The 15,938-nt window shown below is 43.8% G+C and overlaps 1 protein-coding gene across 1 annotated transcript in view; it reads left to right on the top strand.

Annotated features, from left to right (window-relative positions):
• EVC2 (Ellis van Creveld syndrome 2) overlaps window positions 1–15,938 on the top strand; it is a 164,665-nt gene that overhangs the window by 54,054 nt on the left and 94,673 nt on the right. Inside the window, exons 8-9 of the mRNA XM_010847786.1 lie at window positions 550–684; window positions 3,359–3,498. Coding sequence (XP_010846088.1) covers window positions 550–684; window positions 3,359–3,498 — 275 coding nt within the window. The remainder of the gene's footprint in view (window positions 1–549; window positions 685–3,358; window positions 3,499–15,938) is intronic.

Below are 15,938 nucleotides of genomic sequence, written 5' to 3'. Positions count from 1 at the left end.
GCGTGAGCTCTGCAGCTCACCCTGGATGGTCATTATTGGGCTTTGCTTCTGCTGTGTGATGCTGCCCCTGCCACGTGCATCCTCCAGAGTGACCCTGATGTCCAAAGTGGGCTCCACCCCTAATGGGTAGTGGTCCCAGGGCCGGGGGAGTGGACAACCTTGAGGGAAGTTGAGGGCACTATGGATTCTTGCTCTGGCCTCTGCAAAATTCTGCCCGACTGAAAGCATGTCATGGTTCCTTCCTGCTGCCTTAGGATTGTTACATATTTGATTGGGGAATTTAACATTCCTGAGTGCCTGTGATGTACCAGCCTTGGGGTGGTTGGTCCTGTCGTGTGCAAGCCTCCATGCTCAGCTCCTTGAAGTGCTTGGGCCCAAAGAGGTTCAGCAGTGGTCCCAAGACAACCAGCTTAAAGGAGGCAAAGCTCCATCCAAACCGGGCTGGTCTCACTGACTCTGTTCTTGCTCTTCTCTAACTCAGTTGTAACTTGCCTTGAAAGATGTGAAGTGTGACCACGAACAGATCTGTTTCTCTCTCTTATCCCACAGGTTCTGCCAAACCATGGCCTCCACGCAGCAGGGTTCTGCGTGGCCTTCATCCTCTCCCTGGTGCTGACCTGGGCTGTGCTTTTTTTCATGGTTCGATACCAGTGTGTGAAGGGAAGCTCGCTTACCAGACATCAGGTGGGAATCCACACACATCTTCTTCCTGGAGGGCAGTTGGTTGGTGGTAGATGTGAGGTTCAAGTTTATCCTTCAACTCTGGAGGGATGTCAGGACCCCCGGGGAGCCATGATGCATGCTCAAAGCTAGGCTCTCCCGCACAGACTCAGACTGCTTTCCCGGGAGGCATCCCCAGCATTAGCTGTTTTTAAAAGCTCCCTGGATGATTCTAACCAGATGGCCAGGATTGGGAACCCCTAATTCTGGCTGAATCACTGAGTGCCTGCCTGTGTGGCCCACTGTGCATTCATGCCACACCCTGATTCAGGTCCTGGTCTGCCCTTCGTCCTCAGGATGAAGCCCAGACGGCTTAGCGCAGCTTATAAAGAGAGCCCCCTGTGGTCCAGCTTCACACCCCGACTTCACATCCCACTCTAGACAATGACTGCTGAGCTCTCCACACTCACCAGGATGCTTCTGTAATACTCCCTCTGCTCTTCAATGAGCAGGATTCTGACACATCCTGTAAGACTCATCTCTGGCCTTGCCTCTCCTTGGAAGTCATCACTTGGCCACTTCCTGGCCGAGTCAGGGGCCCTCTCTCTGGGTTCTTGCCCTGGCTTCTGGACCACCCTCCTCCCCACTGTTTATCCCCATCTGTGAACTCCTCAGTCTCTGTGTTCCTGTCTTGGTCTGCGTTCCCACAGAAGCACACCCTGAGACCAGGATCCAAATGCAAATAGTTTATATGGAAAGTGACCCCAGGAAGTAAAGGTAGGGGATGGGGGAGTGAGATGGGAAGGAAGGCAGCCAGTCAAGCTACCACCGTGGGTACCAGGCACTTCTTCATCCCACCTGGGAACTCGGGACATTGTAGAAGCAGCCTCAGAGTCATCCTGCCTGAAGGGAGAAAGAGAATGGGTATTGAGTTATGAAATGCTACTGGTTGAGGACAGGAGTGGGGAGGGGGCCAGGACAAAGGTGCTATTTCCCTGAAATGGAGTCTGAAGGGCCAGAAGGAGCCTTCAGGGAAAGAAGTGTAGGTGTTGGCTGGTAGATCTTGGGCTAAAGGCACGGAAGAGCAAGGGCAGGGGTCGTGGTTGGAGGACTGATGCTGGCTGCTGTAATCCCCATTGCCTGGTAAGGAGCCTGGCACTTGGCACTTAGTGAACATGTGAAGGAATGAGTCTCCACCATCACCCCGCAGCCAATCGGAGGATGGACAGACGGAGGCAGGAAAACAGGTTGCTGTCCTAGGATGAGAAGTCACTGCTGGGAGTGAGCACCCTGAGGGGTGGTTCATTTCTGCAGGACCATGGGGTCTGGGTGACTGTTACCCAGAGGTCCAGCAACTTGAAAGGAACATTTGTCATCTTTTTCCTTCACCATGTAGTGAGGAAACTGAGTCCAGTAAAGCCAAACAGCCTTCAGGGGGCCGAGTATAGGCTGAGACCTGGCTTCCAGGGACACCCCCACCTCTGGAGGCTGGTAGTCCTGTCCCGTTGTTCACTTTGTCTCTACTTCCTGGAGGAGAGACTTGTCATTTCAAAGTGAGGTCAACCCACAATCTCCTTGACAAGCAGAAGTGAAGAGAAGAAAAATAGCCCATCTAATGAGACATTCTACTTACTCTCCCAAAGCTGTTATCAATCACAGATGAGCAAGACTCACCCTGCTCATTCGATGAAGGAGCAGAATTCATTTCTCGGAGATTAAAGGCTGATTGTTACAACCACGGGAGGAAAGCAAAGTGTGAATTTGATTTAAGATTTAAGATTAAGAAGACTCTTGTAGTATTTTTTTTTCCAACGTCACAATATGAAATCTTTCCACATTATAAAATTTTTTTTTTCTTTGTGGTGGTAACCAAGGAGAAAATGTGTTATAAAGCAGAAGGCAGCCCTTAGAGTTAGGTAGACTTCGGGTCAAATACCGTGCAGGCTCTTTATGAACTGTGTGAACTCTAATAATGTCATTTTCATCTCTCTGAGCTGCATTTTCTGTATATGTAAAGTGGGGACATCAATACATTTTGTGTGACATTTTCATGATGTAACTCATACAAGGCACAGGGACAGAAATTCTTAAATGTTAGTATAATTATACATTTTTGCGGCATTATTAATGTCAGAGAGCAACACAGATACATCATCTATCCAATTGAAGGATTGAGCTTAATTATCTCTGATGTCACTTCCATCTGACAACTCTATATTCTGATTGGAAGCCAACCAGATCCATGATGTTGAAGTCCATCTGCCATCTGTTAATATTCTTCTGCATCACGATGACGATGACAATGATGGTGATAATATGATGGTGTTGGTGGCGATGATGGTGGTGATGGTGATATATGATTTTGGTTTTGGTGGTGATGATGAGGATGGGGGGACAATGATGATGATGGTGAAATATTTGTATTAGATCTTTATAGTTATAAAGCTCTTTCTATCCCCTGCTTTGTTTTATCCACACAACAAGTCTGTGCAGGGCTACAGGAATTATGATTCCATTTCTTTGATGAGAAAATGAGGCCCAGGAAAGTACAATGTTGTGCCTGAGTCTTGTCTGCTCACCAGTGGTGAGGCCAGCTAGATTCTCTGATTACAGATCCCCATGTTCCCTCATGACTTTTCCAGCATGTGGCATTCACAGGAAGGCCCACTCAACTGTTGTTTCTGAAATTCTCTTGAAGGTTCAGCATCACGAAAACAAGCTGGAGCACTCCCAGTTCACCTCAGCTGATGGTGTGAATGAAGATCTCGCTCTCAATGACCAAATGATAGACATTCTATCTTCCGAGGACCCCGGGAGCATGCTTCAAGCCTTAGAAGAGTAAGTATTCTGAGTCACATTATATTTCCGCAGGTATCATGAATGTTCTATCTACAGCAGCATGAGAGCAAATGCTGAGCATATTTCATTCATTAATTCATCCCACTTATCATTTGTCACTCAGTAGTTGTAATCTTTGGAAGAAAAGTTATGACCAATCTAGACAGCATAAAGAAGACATTACTTTGCCAACAAAGGTCCATATAGTCAAAGCTATAGTCATGTTTGAATGTGAGAGTTTGACTATAAAGAAAGCTGAGCACCAAAGATTTGATGCTTTTGAACTGTGGTGTTGGAGAAGACTCTCGAGAGTCCCTTGGACTGCAAGGAGGTTCAACCAGTCCATCCTAAAGGAAATCAGTCCTGAATATTCATTGGAAGGACTGATGCTGGAGCTGAAACTCCAATACTTTGGCCACCTGACGTGAAGAACTGACTCATTGGAAAAGACCCTGATGCTGGGAAAGATTGAAGGCAGGAGGAGAAGGGGAAGACAGAGGATGAGATGGTTGGATACCATCACTGACTCAATGTACATGAGTTTAAGCTCTGGGAGTTGGTGATAGACAGGGAAGCCTGGCGTGCTGCAGTCAGTGGGGTCACAAAGAGTCTGACATGACTGAGCAACTGAACTGAACTGAACTCAACTGAGTCATAATCAAACAACTGCCATGACCTGAACATTATGCTTGGTATTTAAGAAAAAAGATAGAACATAGTTTGAGCTGTGAGGCAGTCTGACCTATTGGGAAGACAAACACAGAAATGGAAGTGACCATGAAAATTTGATGAGTACCATGCTAAGATTGGGGCTTGCCGAACACAAAAGAAAAGGTAATTACCTCTGAGCAGGTCATAGAAATGCTTCCCAGAGGAAGAGATATTTTAACTAATTCTTGAAGCTTTTCAAGTAGATTAAGAGAAGAAAGGCTTTTCAGGCAGAAAAAAGGGCAGATGTCAAGACAGGAAATGAGCAAGTTATATATGTTTGGTGAAGTGTCAGTAACTCAGTATGATTGATGTGAGGATTGGGGTCTTGAGTAGTGTAGTGAAGGAAAGGAAGTGACATATTGAGAGAGAATCCAGACCAGGCGATATGACTGTTGGCTAAACTGGGTTCATCACTTTTCTTTTTGTCTATTTATCTATTTATTAACCTTTAAGGACCAAGATCAAAGTATTTTTATTTTATTTTTTTACTTATTGAATTAACGTTAGTTTATAACATTTTGTAAGTTTCATGTGTACCACATATTTCTACCTCTGTATATATACAGAAGTAGAGTATATTTATGTATATATTTAATATTTTATATATGTATATATATTTATTATTTATTTATGTGTATACATCTATATATATGTATATATAGGTGTATATATATGTATATACACAGAGAAGTAGAGTATCTGTGTGGGTATCTACAGCATGCTCACCACCAAAAATTTAGTTTCCATCCATCACCGTACAGTTGATCTGCTTTATCCATTTCATCTTCCCCCAGCAGCTTCCTCTCCAGTAACCACGATTCTGTGCTCTGTATCTATGAGTTAGTTTTTCTTTGATTTTGTTCGTGTGTTTTCATTTGTTTTCTTTTTTCCACAGATGAGTGAAATCATATGGTATTTTCCTTCTCCATCTGACTTATTTCACTTATATAATACCCTCAAGATCCATCTGTGTTGTTGCAAATGGAAAGATCTCATCTCTTTATGGCTGAGTAGTATTCCATTATCCATTCATCTGTTCATGGCCATTCATCTGTCATCCATTATCCATTCATCTGTTCATGGGCATTTAGGTTGCTTCCATAACTTGGCAGTTGTGAGTAATGATGCAGTAAGCATGGGAGTGCATGTGTCTTTTCAAAATAATGGTTTCATATTATTTGGTAAATACCCCAGAGTGGGATAACTGGATCATATGGTAGTTCTGTTCTCAGTTTTTTGAGGAATGTTGAGACTATTTTCCATAGTGGCCATTGCTGTTGTTTAGTTTCTCAGGCATGTCTGACTCCTTGTGACCCCATGGGCTTCAGCATACCCGGTTTCCTTGTCCTTCACTGTATCCAGGAGTTTGTTCAAACTCATGTCCATTGAGCTGATGATTGCTATCCAACCAACATTCCCACCAACACTCACTAGATAATAGTCCTTCTCACAGGTGCAAGGTGATACCTCACTGTGGTTTTAATTTGTGTTTCCCTAATAATTCATGCTGTTGTTTTCACTTGCCTGTTAGCCATCTGTATATCTTCTTTGAAAAATGTCTATTCAGTTCCACCCATGTTTTAGTGGGTTGTTTTGTTGTTGTTGAGTTGTATCAGTTCTTTATATGTTTTGGATATTACTACTTATTAGATATAATTGCTTGCAAATATCTTCTCCCATTCAATAGCTTTTTAATTTTGTTGATAGTTTTCTTTGCGGTGCAGAATCTTTTTAGTTTGCTGTAGTCCCAGTTGTTTATTTTTGTTTTGATTCTTTTGCCTGAAGAGACATACCTGGGGAGATATTGCTAAGACTCATGACCAAGAATGAACTGCCTATGTTTTCCACTAGGACTTTTAGAGTTTCAGGTTTTACATTGTAGTCTTCAGTCCATTTTGAGTTGATTTTGGAGTATGATGTGAGGTAGTGGCCTAGTTTCTTTGTATTTGCATGTGCCTGTTCAGCCTTCCCAACGTCATTTATTGAAGAGACTATCCTTTATCCATCGTATGTTCTTTGCTGCTGTGTTGTAAATTAATTGTCCATATGTGCATGCATTTATTTCTGGGCTCTCAATTCTGTCCCATTGATCTATGCTTTTGTGCCAGTACTATGCTGTTTTGATTACAGCTTTGTAACATAGTCTGAGATCGGGAGTTGTGATACCTGCAACTTTATTTTTCTTTACCCTCAGGATTGCTTTGGCGGTTCAGTCTTCTGTGGTTTCATATAAATTTTAGAATTTTTGCTCTATTTCTGTGAAAAATGTCCTTGAGATTTTGATAGGGATTTCATTGAATCTGTAAATTACTTTAGGTAATATGGACATTTTAACAAGGTCATCCTTTCAATCCACTAGCATGGAATATCTTTCCATTTATTTGTGCCTTCTTCAGTTTCTTTCAACAGCACTTTGTACTTTTCACTGTCCATGTCTTTCACCTCTTTGATTAAATTTATTCCTAGTTATTTTATATTTTGTGTTGTAAATGGGATTTACTTCTTCATGTCTCTTTCTGGTAGCTCATTGTTAACATATAGAAATGCAACAGATTTTTGTGTGTTGATTTTGTACCCTGCAACTTTATGTGTTTGTTTATTATTTCTTTCAGTTTTTTGATGGCGTCTTTAGGATTTTGTATATATAAAGTCATATCATCTGCAAATAGTGACAGTTTTACTTCTTTCCTTCCAATTTGGATACCTTTAGGTTTTTTTCTGGCCTCATTATTCTGGCTAGGACTTCTGATACTGTGTGAAATAATTTCTCCCTTTGTGGGTGTGTGTGTGCTCAGTCACTCAGTCATGTTCCACTCTTTGCGACCCCATGGGTTGTAGCCTGCAAGTCCATGTAATTTTTCCTGGCAAGAACTGGGATGGGTTGCCATTTCCTCCTCCAGGACATCTTGTTGACTCAGAGATGTAACCCACGTTTCCTACATTGGTGGGTGGGTTCTTTACCACTGAGCCACGAGGGAAGCCCCTATTTCTCCCCTTAAGTCTGTTAATAATTGTTTTATATATGTTGGTGCTCCTATGTTAGGTGCAAATACATTAATAACTTTTATGTCTTCTTAATAACTTTCCCCCCTCATAATAATATACTATCCATTTTTGTCTTCAGGTCTGTTCTGCTTGGTATGAGTATGGCTACACACCCTTTCTGGCCATCATTTGCTAACAATTTCATCCTCTGTTCCTTCGCTTTGAACCTGTGTTTGTCTGTAGAGCTGATGTGGGTCGCTTGGAGGCAGCATGTAGTTGAGTCCTGTTTTTTAATCCATCCAACCACTCCATGCTTTTTGACTGGTGAATTCAACCCATTTACATTTAAGGTTATTATTGATAGATGAAGACTTAATACTACAATTTTGTTTTCTGGTTGCTCAATCTCTCCGCTGTTTTTTTTTTTCTCCTTGTGTTTCTGTCTGCTATTTTGATTTGATGGTTTTCTCAGTGTCCTCTTTTTTATTTTTTGTCTTTCTCTTCTAGATTTATGTTTTGTTGTTACCGTAATGTTTGTGTAAAACTTCTCGTAGATAAAATAGTCCTTCTTTTCCTGATGGGGCTTCCCAGGTGGCTCAGCGGTAAAGAATCCACCTGCAATGCACGAGATACAGGTTCGATCCTTGGGTCAGGAAGATCCCCTGGAGAAGGAAATGGCAACCCACACCAGTATTCTTGCCTGGAGAATCCCATGGACAGAGGAGCCTGGCGGGCTACTGTCTGCTGCTGCTAAGCCACTTCAGTCGTGTCTGACTCTCTGCAACCCCATAGACGGCAGCCCACCAGGCCTCCCCATCCCTGGGATTCTCCAGGCAAGAATACTGGAGCGGGTTGCCATTTCCTTCTCCAACGCATGAAAGTGAAAAGTGAAAAGTGAAAGTGAAGTCGTTCAGTTGTGTCTGACTCTTTGCAACCCCATGGACTGCAGCCTACCAGGCTCCTCCGTCCACGGGATTTTCCAGGCAAGAGTACTGGAGTGGGGTGCCATTGCCTTCTCTGTCTACAAGGTTGCAAAGAGTCAGGCATGACTGAGCACACACATGCTGATAATATCACTGCGTGGGTTCCATCTTTTTCTTCTTCCCCTTTTATGTTTTTGTTTTTCTCAAATTATCCATTTTTATGTTGTGAGTTACGAAACTGAAGTAGTTATCATTGTTTCTTCTGCTTTCCCCCCTCCTTTAACCTTTATGCTGTAATAAAATGTTTTAAAACCTATTTTGGGGAAGAGTTCCAATTTTCTCATTCTGTTTATCACCTTACTCAAAATTTTGGGTACTTTGCCTTTTTGTTTCTGGTCAAAAGGCTCCTTTCAACCCTTCTTATAGGCCAGGTCTAGTGGTGATGAACTCCCTCAGCTGTTGTTTGCCTGAGAAAGCCTTTAATTTCTCCTTCATATCTGACTTATAACCTGGCTGGATAGAGTATTCTTGGATGACAGTTTTTATCTTTCAGTGTTTCGAGAATGCCATTCTGCTCCCTCCTTGCCTGTAAAGTGTCTGCTGAGAAACCTGCTGGTAGCCTAACAGTGATTCCTTTGTAGGTTGCTGTCCTTTTTACCCTGGCTGGCTTTAAATTTCTTTCCTTCTTATTGACTTTCAACAATTTTAATGTAATGTGTCTTGGAGAAGGTCATTTTGCATTGAGGTAATTAGCTCATAGGTTTGTCTAATTCCTTTCCCAGCTTTGTGAATTTTCTGTTATTATTTTCTAAATAAACTCTCTGTTCCTTTCTTCCTCTCTTCCCTGGGATGCTCATCAGCCTAACGTTACCCTTCGCAAACGAGCTGAATAACTCTCTTAGAATTTTCCTCTTTTTTAACATCTCATTTCTCTTTCATCTTCTTACCAGTATCATTTCTAGATGTCTATTTTTGGGTTTGCTAATTCTCTCTTCCATGTACGCTGCTCCATTTCCAATGTTTTCTAATGCATTATTTACCTTGCGTATGTGTTCTTCAGCTCCAGAACTTCTTTCTGATTCTTTTTTTGAATTTGGTAAAGTATTCCTCCTGTTCATTAATTTTGTTTCTTGGTCCACTGAACTGCCTTTCTGAGTTTTCTTCACGACAGCTACTTTGAATTCTTTATGCATTAGATCTCAGTATTCCGTGACTCTGAGTTTGGTTTCTGAAGAATTGTCATTTTCTTTTTGTGGTACATTGTTTCTGTGGTTCTTCATGGTGCTCGGTGAGTTGTTCCTCTGCCAGTGCACTTGAAGGAGCAAACATCTTTTTGATTGATTCTGAGCTGCCTCTAGATATACTTAAGAATTAACACTTTTCATCCTTCCCAGGTGGCACTAGTGGTAAAGAACCCGCCTGCCAGTTCAGCAGACGTAAGAGACGTGGGTTCAGTCCCTGCGTCAGGAAGATCCCCTGGAGGAGGGCATGGCAACCACTCCATTTTCTGACCTGGAGAATCCTCATGGGCAGAAGGGCCTGGTGGGCTACATTCCACTGGGTTGCACAGAGTCAGGCACAACTGAAGTGATTTAGCAATAGCGATAGACAGCAGTCCTCCACTGCCCTTGTCAGAGCTGTGGCTCCGTGTCCTCATCATCACGCCTTGTGCTTCTGGTTACTTGGTGCCTTGCTGTTGCCAGCATCACTGGTGCTGCTACCAGGAAGAGGGCCTCTTCTGCCACCTCTGGGAACCCCTGAGTTGCAGGCGCAGCCACCACAGGGGGAGGGTTCAGGTGGGAAGGAGCTGGAGTCACATGGGCACCTCTAGCAAGTCCAGTGTTGTAAGGTTTATGGGCTCTCCTGCTAGAGGTAGAGAGCTGGGGGACCAGAGTCGTGGGTAGCTCAGAGGCTGGGGGGACAGGGGCCCAGGTCCGCTGTCATTGCCCAGTTCCCTGCAGCCATGGCACTGCTGCAGCCAAGCTGTCCTCATCTGTGCCACCTCTTCCTGGTGCTACAGGGCAGTATGGGGCTGTGGGCTCATCTGCCAGGGCTGGGGAGACCAGGACTACAGGCATCAACTCTGCTGTTCCCCTGGGTGTGCCTCCTCTGTCTGTTCCTGTGTGTCCACCTTTGGACGTACAGGTGTGTGGAATTCTCTGACATCCTGTTGGGCGAAGACACCTTTGTTGCCTTGTGGGTGTTTTACTGATGATAGATTGAAGGGGGAGGCAAAAGGGAATGTCTCACTCCACCATGATGCTGATGTCCTCCACCACAATCCATTTCTTTTTATTTATTGAACCTAGAGTGTTTTGCCTGCATGTGTGTTAAGTTGCTTCAGTCACGTCCGACTCTTTGCAGCCCAATAGACTGCAGCAAGCCAAGCTCCTGTCCATGGGATTTTCCAGGCAAGAATACTGGAGTGGGTTGGCATGCCCTCTTCCAGGGGATCTTCCCAACCAAGGGATCGAACCCGTGTTTCTTACATCTCCTGCATTGGCAGGGGGGTCTTTACCACTAGCACCACTTTGGGAAGCCTTTCTAGTGTTCTATGTATGTGTAATTGAACATAGAGCCAGACACGGTTCTAAGAACTTTACAAATATGTGTAATCCTCATAAGAACCCTAGGAAGCAGGTAACGCTCTTTTCGCCATCTTACAGATGAGAACTTAAGGTTAAGAGGCCTGCCCCAGGGTACACGGTAGTCAGTGAGAGGACAGGTTTCAAACCCACTCAGTTTCTCCAGACTGGGCACATGGGTCACAGTCTGCTGGCTGACTGTCACTCAGCCCCATAGTGTTCTGCTCAGTTACAAGCTCAGAGGCAAAATCGAGCAGCTGTGTGATCCTATCTCCCTGGAAACAGGTGGCTTATAGCGATGGACCCAAGATCCAACCAGAAACAAGAGTGTGGCCTCCTTATCTTTAGAGGGACTGTTCATTGCCGGGAGAGGAGAGCTCTGTTGTGTCTGATTCCCAGCACCTTGTGAGCTAAGGGAGTGTTCTAAGTAGAGAGGGACTTTCCTCCTACTTGAAAGGGGGCTCCTTACCAGCTGAGTGAGTGTCTTGGTGCAGGCCAGGTTGCCAGCTTCACGAGTCCTAGGCTGACTTCACACCCTGCTGGAATCGGGCCTGCTAATCCATTTCTGGGTGTCAGGGTTGTGCAGCCATTCAGATGTGATCCTTCATTTTAGCTTAATTCCCTAATCAGAATGCCAAGGGTGGCAAGTTTAAATTTAACCACACTGTCCGAGAGGGTGGAAAGGGAGAAAGGGGCAGTCACTGGCAGAGATTTGTAAATATCTCCAATGATACGGCACTAGTGGTAAAGAACCTGCCTGCCAGTGCAGCAGACATAAGAGACGTGGGTTCAATCCCTGGGTTGGGACGATCCCCTGGAGGAGGGCATGGCAACCCACTCCAGTATTCTTGCCTGGAAAATCCCATGGACAGAGGAACCTGGCAGGCTACAGTTCATGGGATCACACAGAGTTGGGCACGACCCAAGCGACTTAGCACTAATGATATTAAGTGGTATGAGCAGATGATTATTAGTGTATTTCTTAACTAACAGTCTGTTTTCTTCCAAAACTTGAAAATGGGTAATGTTGCGGTCCTTTAATGGACCAGAACCTGGTGGTCTGGAGTCGATGATAAGAAAGTGAAAGAATTAAAAAGACTAATATTCCTTGGGTTATGTGGAAAACCAATAAAGCCCTAGAACAAGGCTTGTACCACTCACGAAGGCACAGGGCATCCTCTCGAGGAGGTCTTGAAAGCCCGGGCAGGAAAGTGAGCTCGGCAGGTTTCCACGGTCCAGAGAACTTAGTCAGAGAGAGAGAGAGAAAGAAGGACGCAGGGACCCAAGTTGATAGTGGAACAACGGTGCTTTACTGAACTCTGTGTGAGTATATATACTGCTTTACAAGGTAGCTTTTTCAGCAAAGATAAAGATCAAAAGACCAGACTTACAAGTTACCAAGGAAACAAGGAGTAATAGGGGTCATAAGGCCAGAAGACAATCCATATCTTAAGAAAGAGGGTCGTGACTAATCACTTTCACCGTATGGAAAAGTTAATGAAGGAAATCCATGCATGCATTCCATCCCATGACCTCAGTCCTGGGAGCAGCGTGCCGCTCCACTCGTTCCTGTTACCAGGAACTGATAAGGAACAGAGGGCTCATGAGAGACAGAAAACAGCACACAGGAATCCTACTGTTAAACGTTCCCTGACAGAGATTCGGTTTATGTGATCGTCACTTAGATACTTAATTTTTCAAGTAGATAGGGCTCTAGCCCCTTCTAACCTGAGTAATTAGTGAAGCCAAATCCAGCCTCTTTACCCCAACACTGAAATTGTATCTCAGAGATAGAGTTTTGGGTAAAGTAGAAAAGAACAGCTTTATTACTTTGCCAGGAAAAGTGGGCTCCTGCCCTCAAAACTGTGTATTTTGAGCTGGAGTGGGTAGGGAGGAGTTTTCTTCTTTTTAATACTAATTTATTTATTTGGCTGCACCTGGTCTTAGCGGTGGCATGTGGGATCTTTAGTTGCAGCGTGTGAACTCTTAATTGTGGCATGTAGAAATTAGTTCCCCGACCAGGAATGGAACCCAAGGACCCTGCACTGGGAGCACAGAGTCTAGCCACTGGGCCACCAGGGAAGTTCTAGAGGGAGGAGTGTTACAGTAATGGTTCAAAGAGGGCGTGATCAGCTCGTGGACCTTCTTCTGATTGGTTGGTGGTGAGGTAAGTGGGAGTCAGCATCATCAACCTTCTGGTTTCAACTGGTTTGGGATCTAGTTGCTTGTGGACAACACGTACCTTTAATTTCTCCAAACTGATGGGGGTTTCAGTATCTGCAGAACAGCCCAAAGATATTGTTCTGTGTATCCCTTGAGGGGCAACCAGGACTCTGCCCCAGGGTTGCTCTGCTGTTTCTTTTAAGGGTTCCTCAATTGTCTCCTCATTTCCTCCCTTCTCTAATTAGCATCTGTTTGAACCTGCTGTTGGAACTCAGGAAAGATCAGGGAAACTGAACAAAATCTACTTCCTGTAATAAAGAAATAGGGGCCACAGAAAGACTTTTGTGCCCAGGAGTCCCTCAGGGTCTTGCCTGGTATGGTTAATACTATAAAATAAGAAAGCATTGATCATCCCAGCTTTGTTTTAGATCCAAGAAGTGATGGCCTGTGACAAGGAGAGTCTTCCTTTATCCTTATATTTTATAAATTATTTTTAGTTGCTGCAATTTGCTGATACTTGTGTGTGAATGTAATAGGGAAATTGAGGTTCAACAGGGTTTTATTCTTGTAAATCACTTAGTAGCTCTGGACTTATATTTCTCACTGGGAACTGATCTTATTTTGTCCAAAGAATATTTATCATTGATTATCAAGCATGACCTGAAAGTTCTAACTAGGGAACTAAGTTTTCTCCTCCCTTCCTTCCCCCATCTCTCTGCCCTCCCTCCCCATCCCAACATGCAATTTTTATTGAATGCCAGTTCTGTTTCAGGCATTGTGGTTGGATGCTTATTTTGGGACCTGGCAATTATTTACAAAATCCTAGCATTGCCAATTACTTTTAATCTTTCCATCTTGACTTATGTCAGGCTTAGAAACTCCCAGAAAGAAAATGTCACTCAGAATGTCAGGGGCTTAGTATGCCTGGGAATCTGTGATGACCTCCCCACTAAACATAGATTGTTTTTCCTCCAGCAAATCACTTATCCCATTTGTAATTGTTCCGTGAGGTTTAGCTGGGATTCTAAACATGCTGGTGATTTGATTGTCACCTCATTTCCGAGACCCATCAGAGCCATAACTTTGCCCTGTTTTGCTGATTTATTTTTCTCAAAGAGCATTTCCTTGGTTTGCTTGGTTGTTTATCTTTTACATTGTTTATTCATAGGCTGCCTCAAACAGAGAGGATTTGAGGAAGGAATATTTCCTCTGATTTTTATCAGGCTCCCTGACTATTATAATGGAGGTGGCTCAGCCCCAGGTGGGCTGGGGCGGGGGTGGGGAGGGGGGGAAAGGAGGAACTGACCATGACTGGCTGGTCCTGGAAGTTTCCGGAACATGGCATGCCCACAGAGTTTTAGCTCCTTTCTTGTTCTTGCCCTGACCACTGCCAAGCACCTCATACCCCGATTTTTCTTAATTCTCACAACAACTCTAACAAAAGAAGCTGATGTTCCAGAAGGTTTATTGGTTTTGCCTGAGGTCACACAAGAGGTAATGGATTGGTCCCAGGCCTGAGTGCTTTCAAATTCACTCTTCTATTGACAGAACAGCTTTTTAAAGCTTGAGCTTAGGTTTTTCTAGAGAGGAAAAGAAAAATAAGAAAGTAAGTCTAGGTCTGCATTTATTTCCTCTTTTATTAAATGGAAGCTTATTGCTGTCTTTTAGTGATACCAACATGACCATGTAAACTGCCTCAAAATTTTGTTTTGTATTAAGTGTGTGTTCAAAGAGTATTTGTAAAACCAAGGCTTTTAAATACGTGTAGAGGCATACCAGAGATACCAGAGAGTTAATGTGGCTTTGGTTCCAGGCCATCAAGATAAAGTGTGTTCCATGAATTTTTTGGTTTGTCAGTGCATAAAAAGTTATGTTTCCATTATACTCTTGTCTATTAAATGTGCAATGGCATTATGTCTAAGAAAACAGTGTCTATACCTTGATGTAAAAATACCTTATTGTTAAAAAAATGCCTTTGATTTGAAGTGAGAGACAGAACTTCCTCTCTGTTGAACCCTTCAAGGCCATTGTGGGGTTATTAATTGGCCTTGTTTCCATCTTGTTGTGTCTGAGAGAATATGGAGGCCTGAGGAAAGGGAGAGAGGTGATGGAACAGCCAGTCAGTGGTGCAGACAGAACACACAGGGTATTTATCGGTTGGGTTTGCCATCTCGTATGGGCGCTAGCGTGGTGCTACGAATCAATTCCAGTAGTATTGTCAGAGATCACTGATCACAGATCACCATAAGAAGTATATGATAATGAAAACATTTCACATATTGTAAGAATTGCCAAAAATGCACAGAGACAGGAAGTGAGCAAATGGTGTTGGAAAAATGGTACCAATAGACTTACTCGACACTGGCTTGTCACAAACCTTCAGTCTCTATAAGGCATAGTAGCTGCACAGCTCAGTAAAGCAAAGCCCAAAGATCTGCCTGTATCAAGTCGTTTTCTATGTGCCACTCATAGTATATGTTTTTTGTATACATACTGTGGTTAACTTGATGGCAAAGATTAGGAGAAGGTGCAAGCCTCCTCAAACCAGACCCCCTGGGATGTTTTGTAATTCTGTCAGATGTCCATCTTACAGGCTTCATATGTACACAAGGAATCAAGGAGCAAATGAGGGAGACTCAGCAGGATCTGCTGAGGGGTCGAGAGTGGGATTTGAGGAAGAAAGAGCCATCAGAGGTGATGCTAAGTTTCAGCCTGATCAACTGGGAGACTCTGATGTTATTTCCTAAGATGAAGAAAGAGGACAGGGTTGCATCTTGAGGAAAAGACTGGAAGTTAGTTTTGGACATGGCAACTGAAAGGTGCCTTTGAGACACCCAGATGACAACGTGAAGTGGGCGGTCAGCTGCGTAGGTCTGTTACCAGGTGGAAGTCTGGATGGAGGTGCCAAGTAGAGGGGGTTGATGGAGGAAACTATGGGGAGGACAGGGAGGGGAGGGAACCAGCATGGTCCCCTAAAGAATGCCAGCATTTAGAAGTCAGAAAGATAAGAACCCAGGAGAACAAGGAGGTTCTCAGGAAAGTCATGAGAAGGGGGCTTCCAGAAAAAAAAAAA

Source organism: Bison bison, unplaced genomic scaffold (genome assembly GCF_000754665.1).
Source record: "Bison bison bison isolate TAMUID 2011002044 unplaced genomic scaffold, Bison_UMD1.0 scf7180017864255, whole genome shotgun sequence".
In the NCBI taxonomy this organism is placed as follows: Eukaryota; Metazoa; Chordata; class Mammalia; order Artiodactyla; family Bovidae; genus Bison; species Bison bison.
The sequence above is the reverse complement of the archived record's forward strand: the minus strand, read 5'-3'. Positions and strand labels throughout refer to the sequence as shown.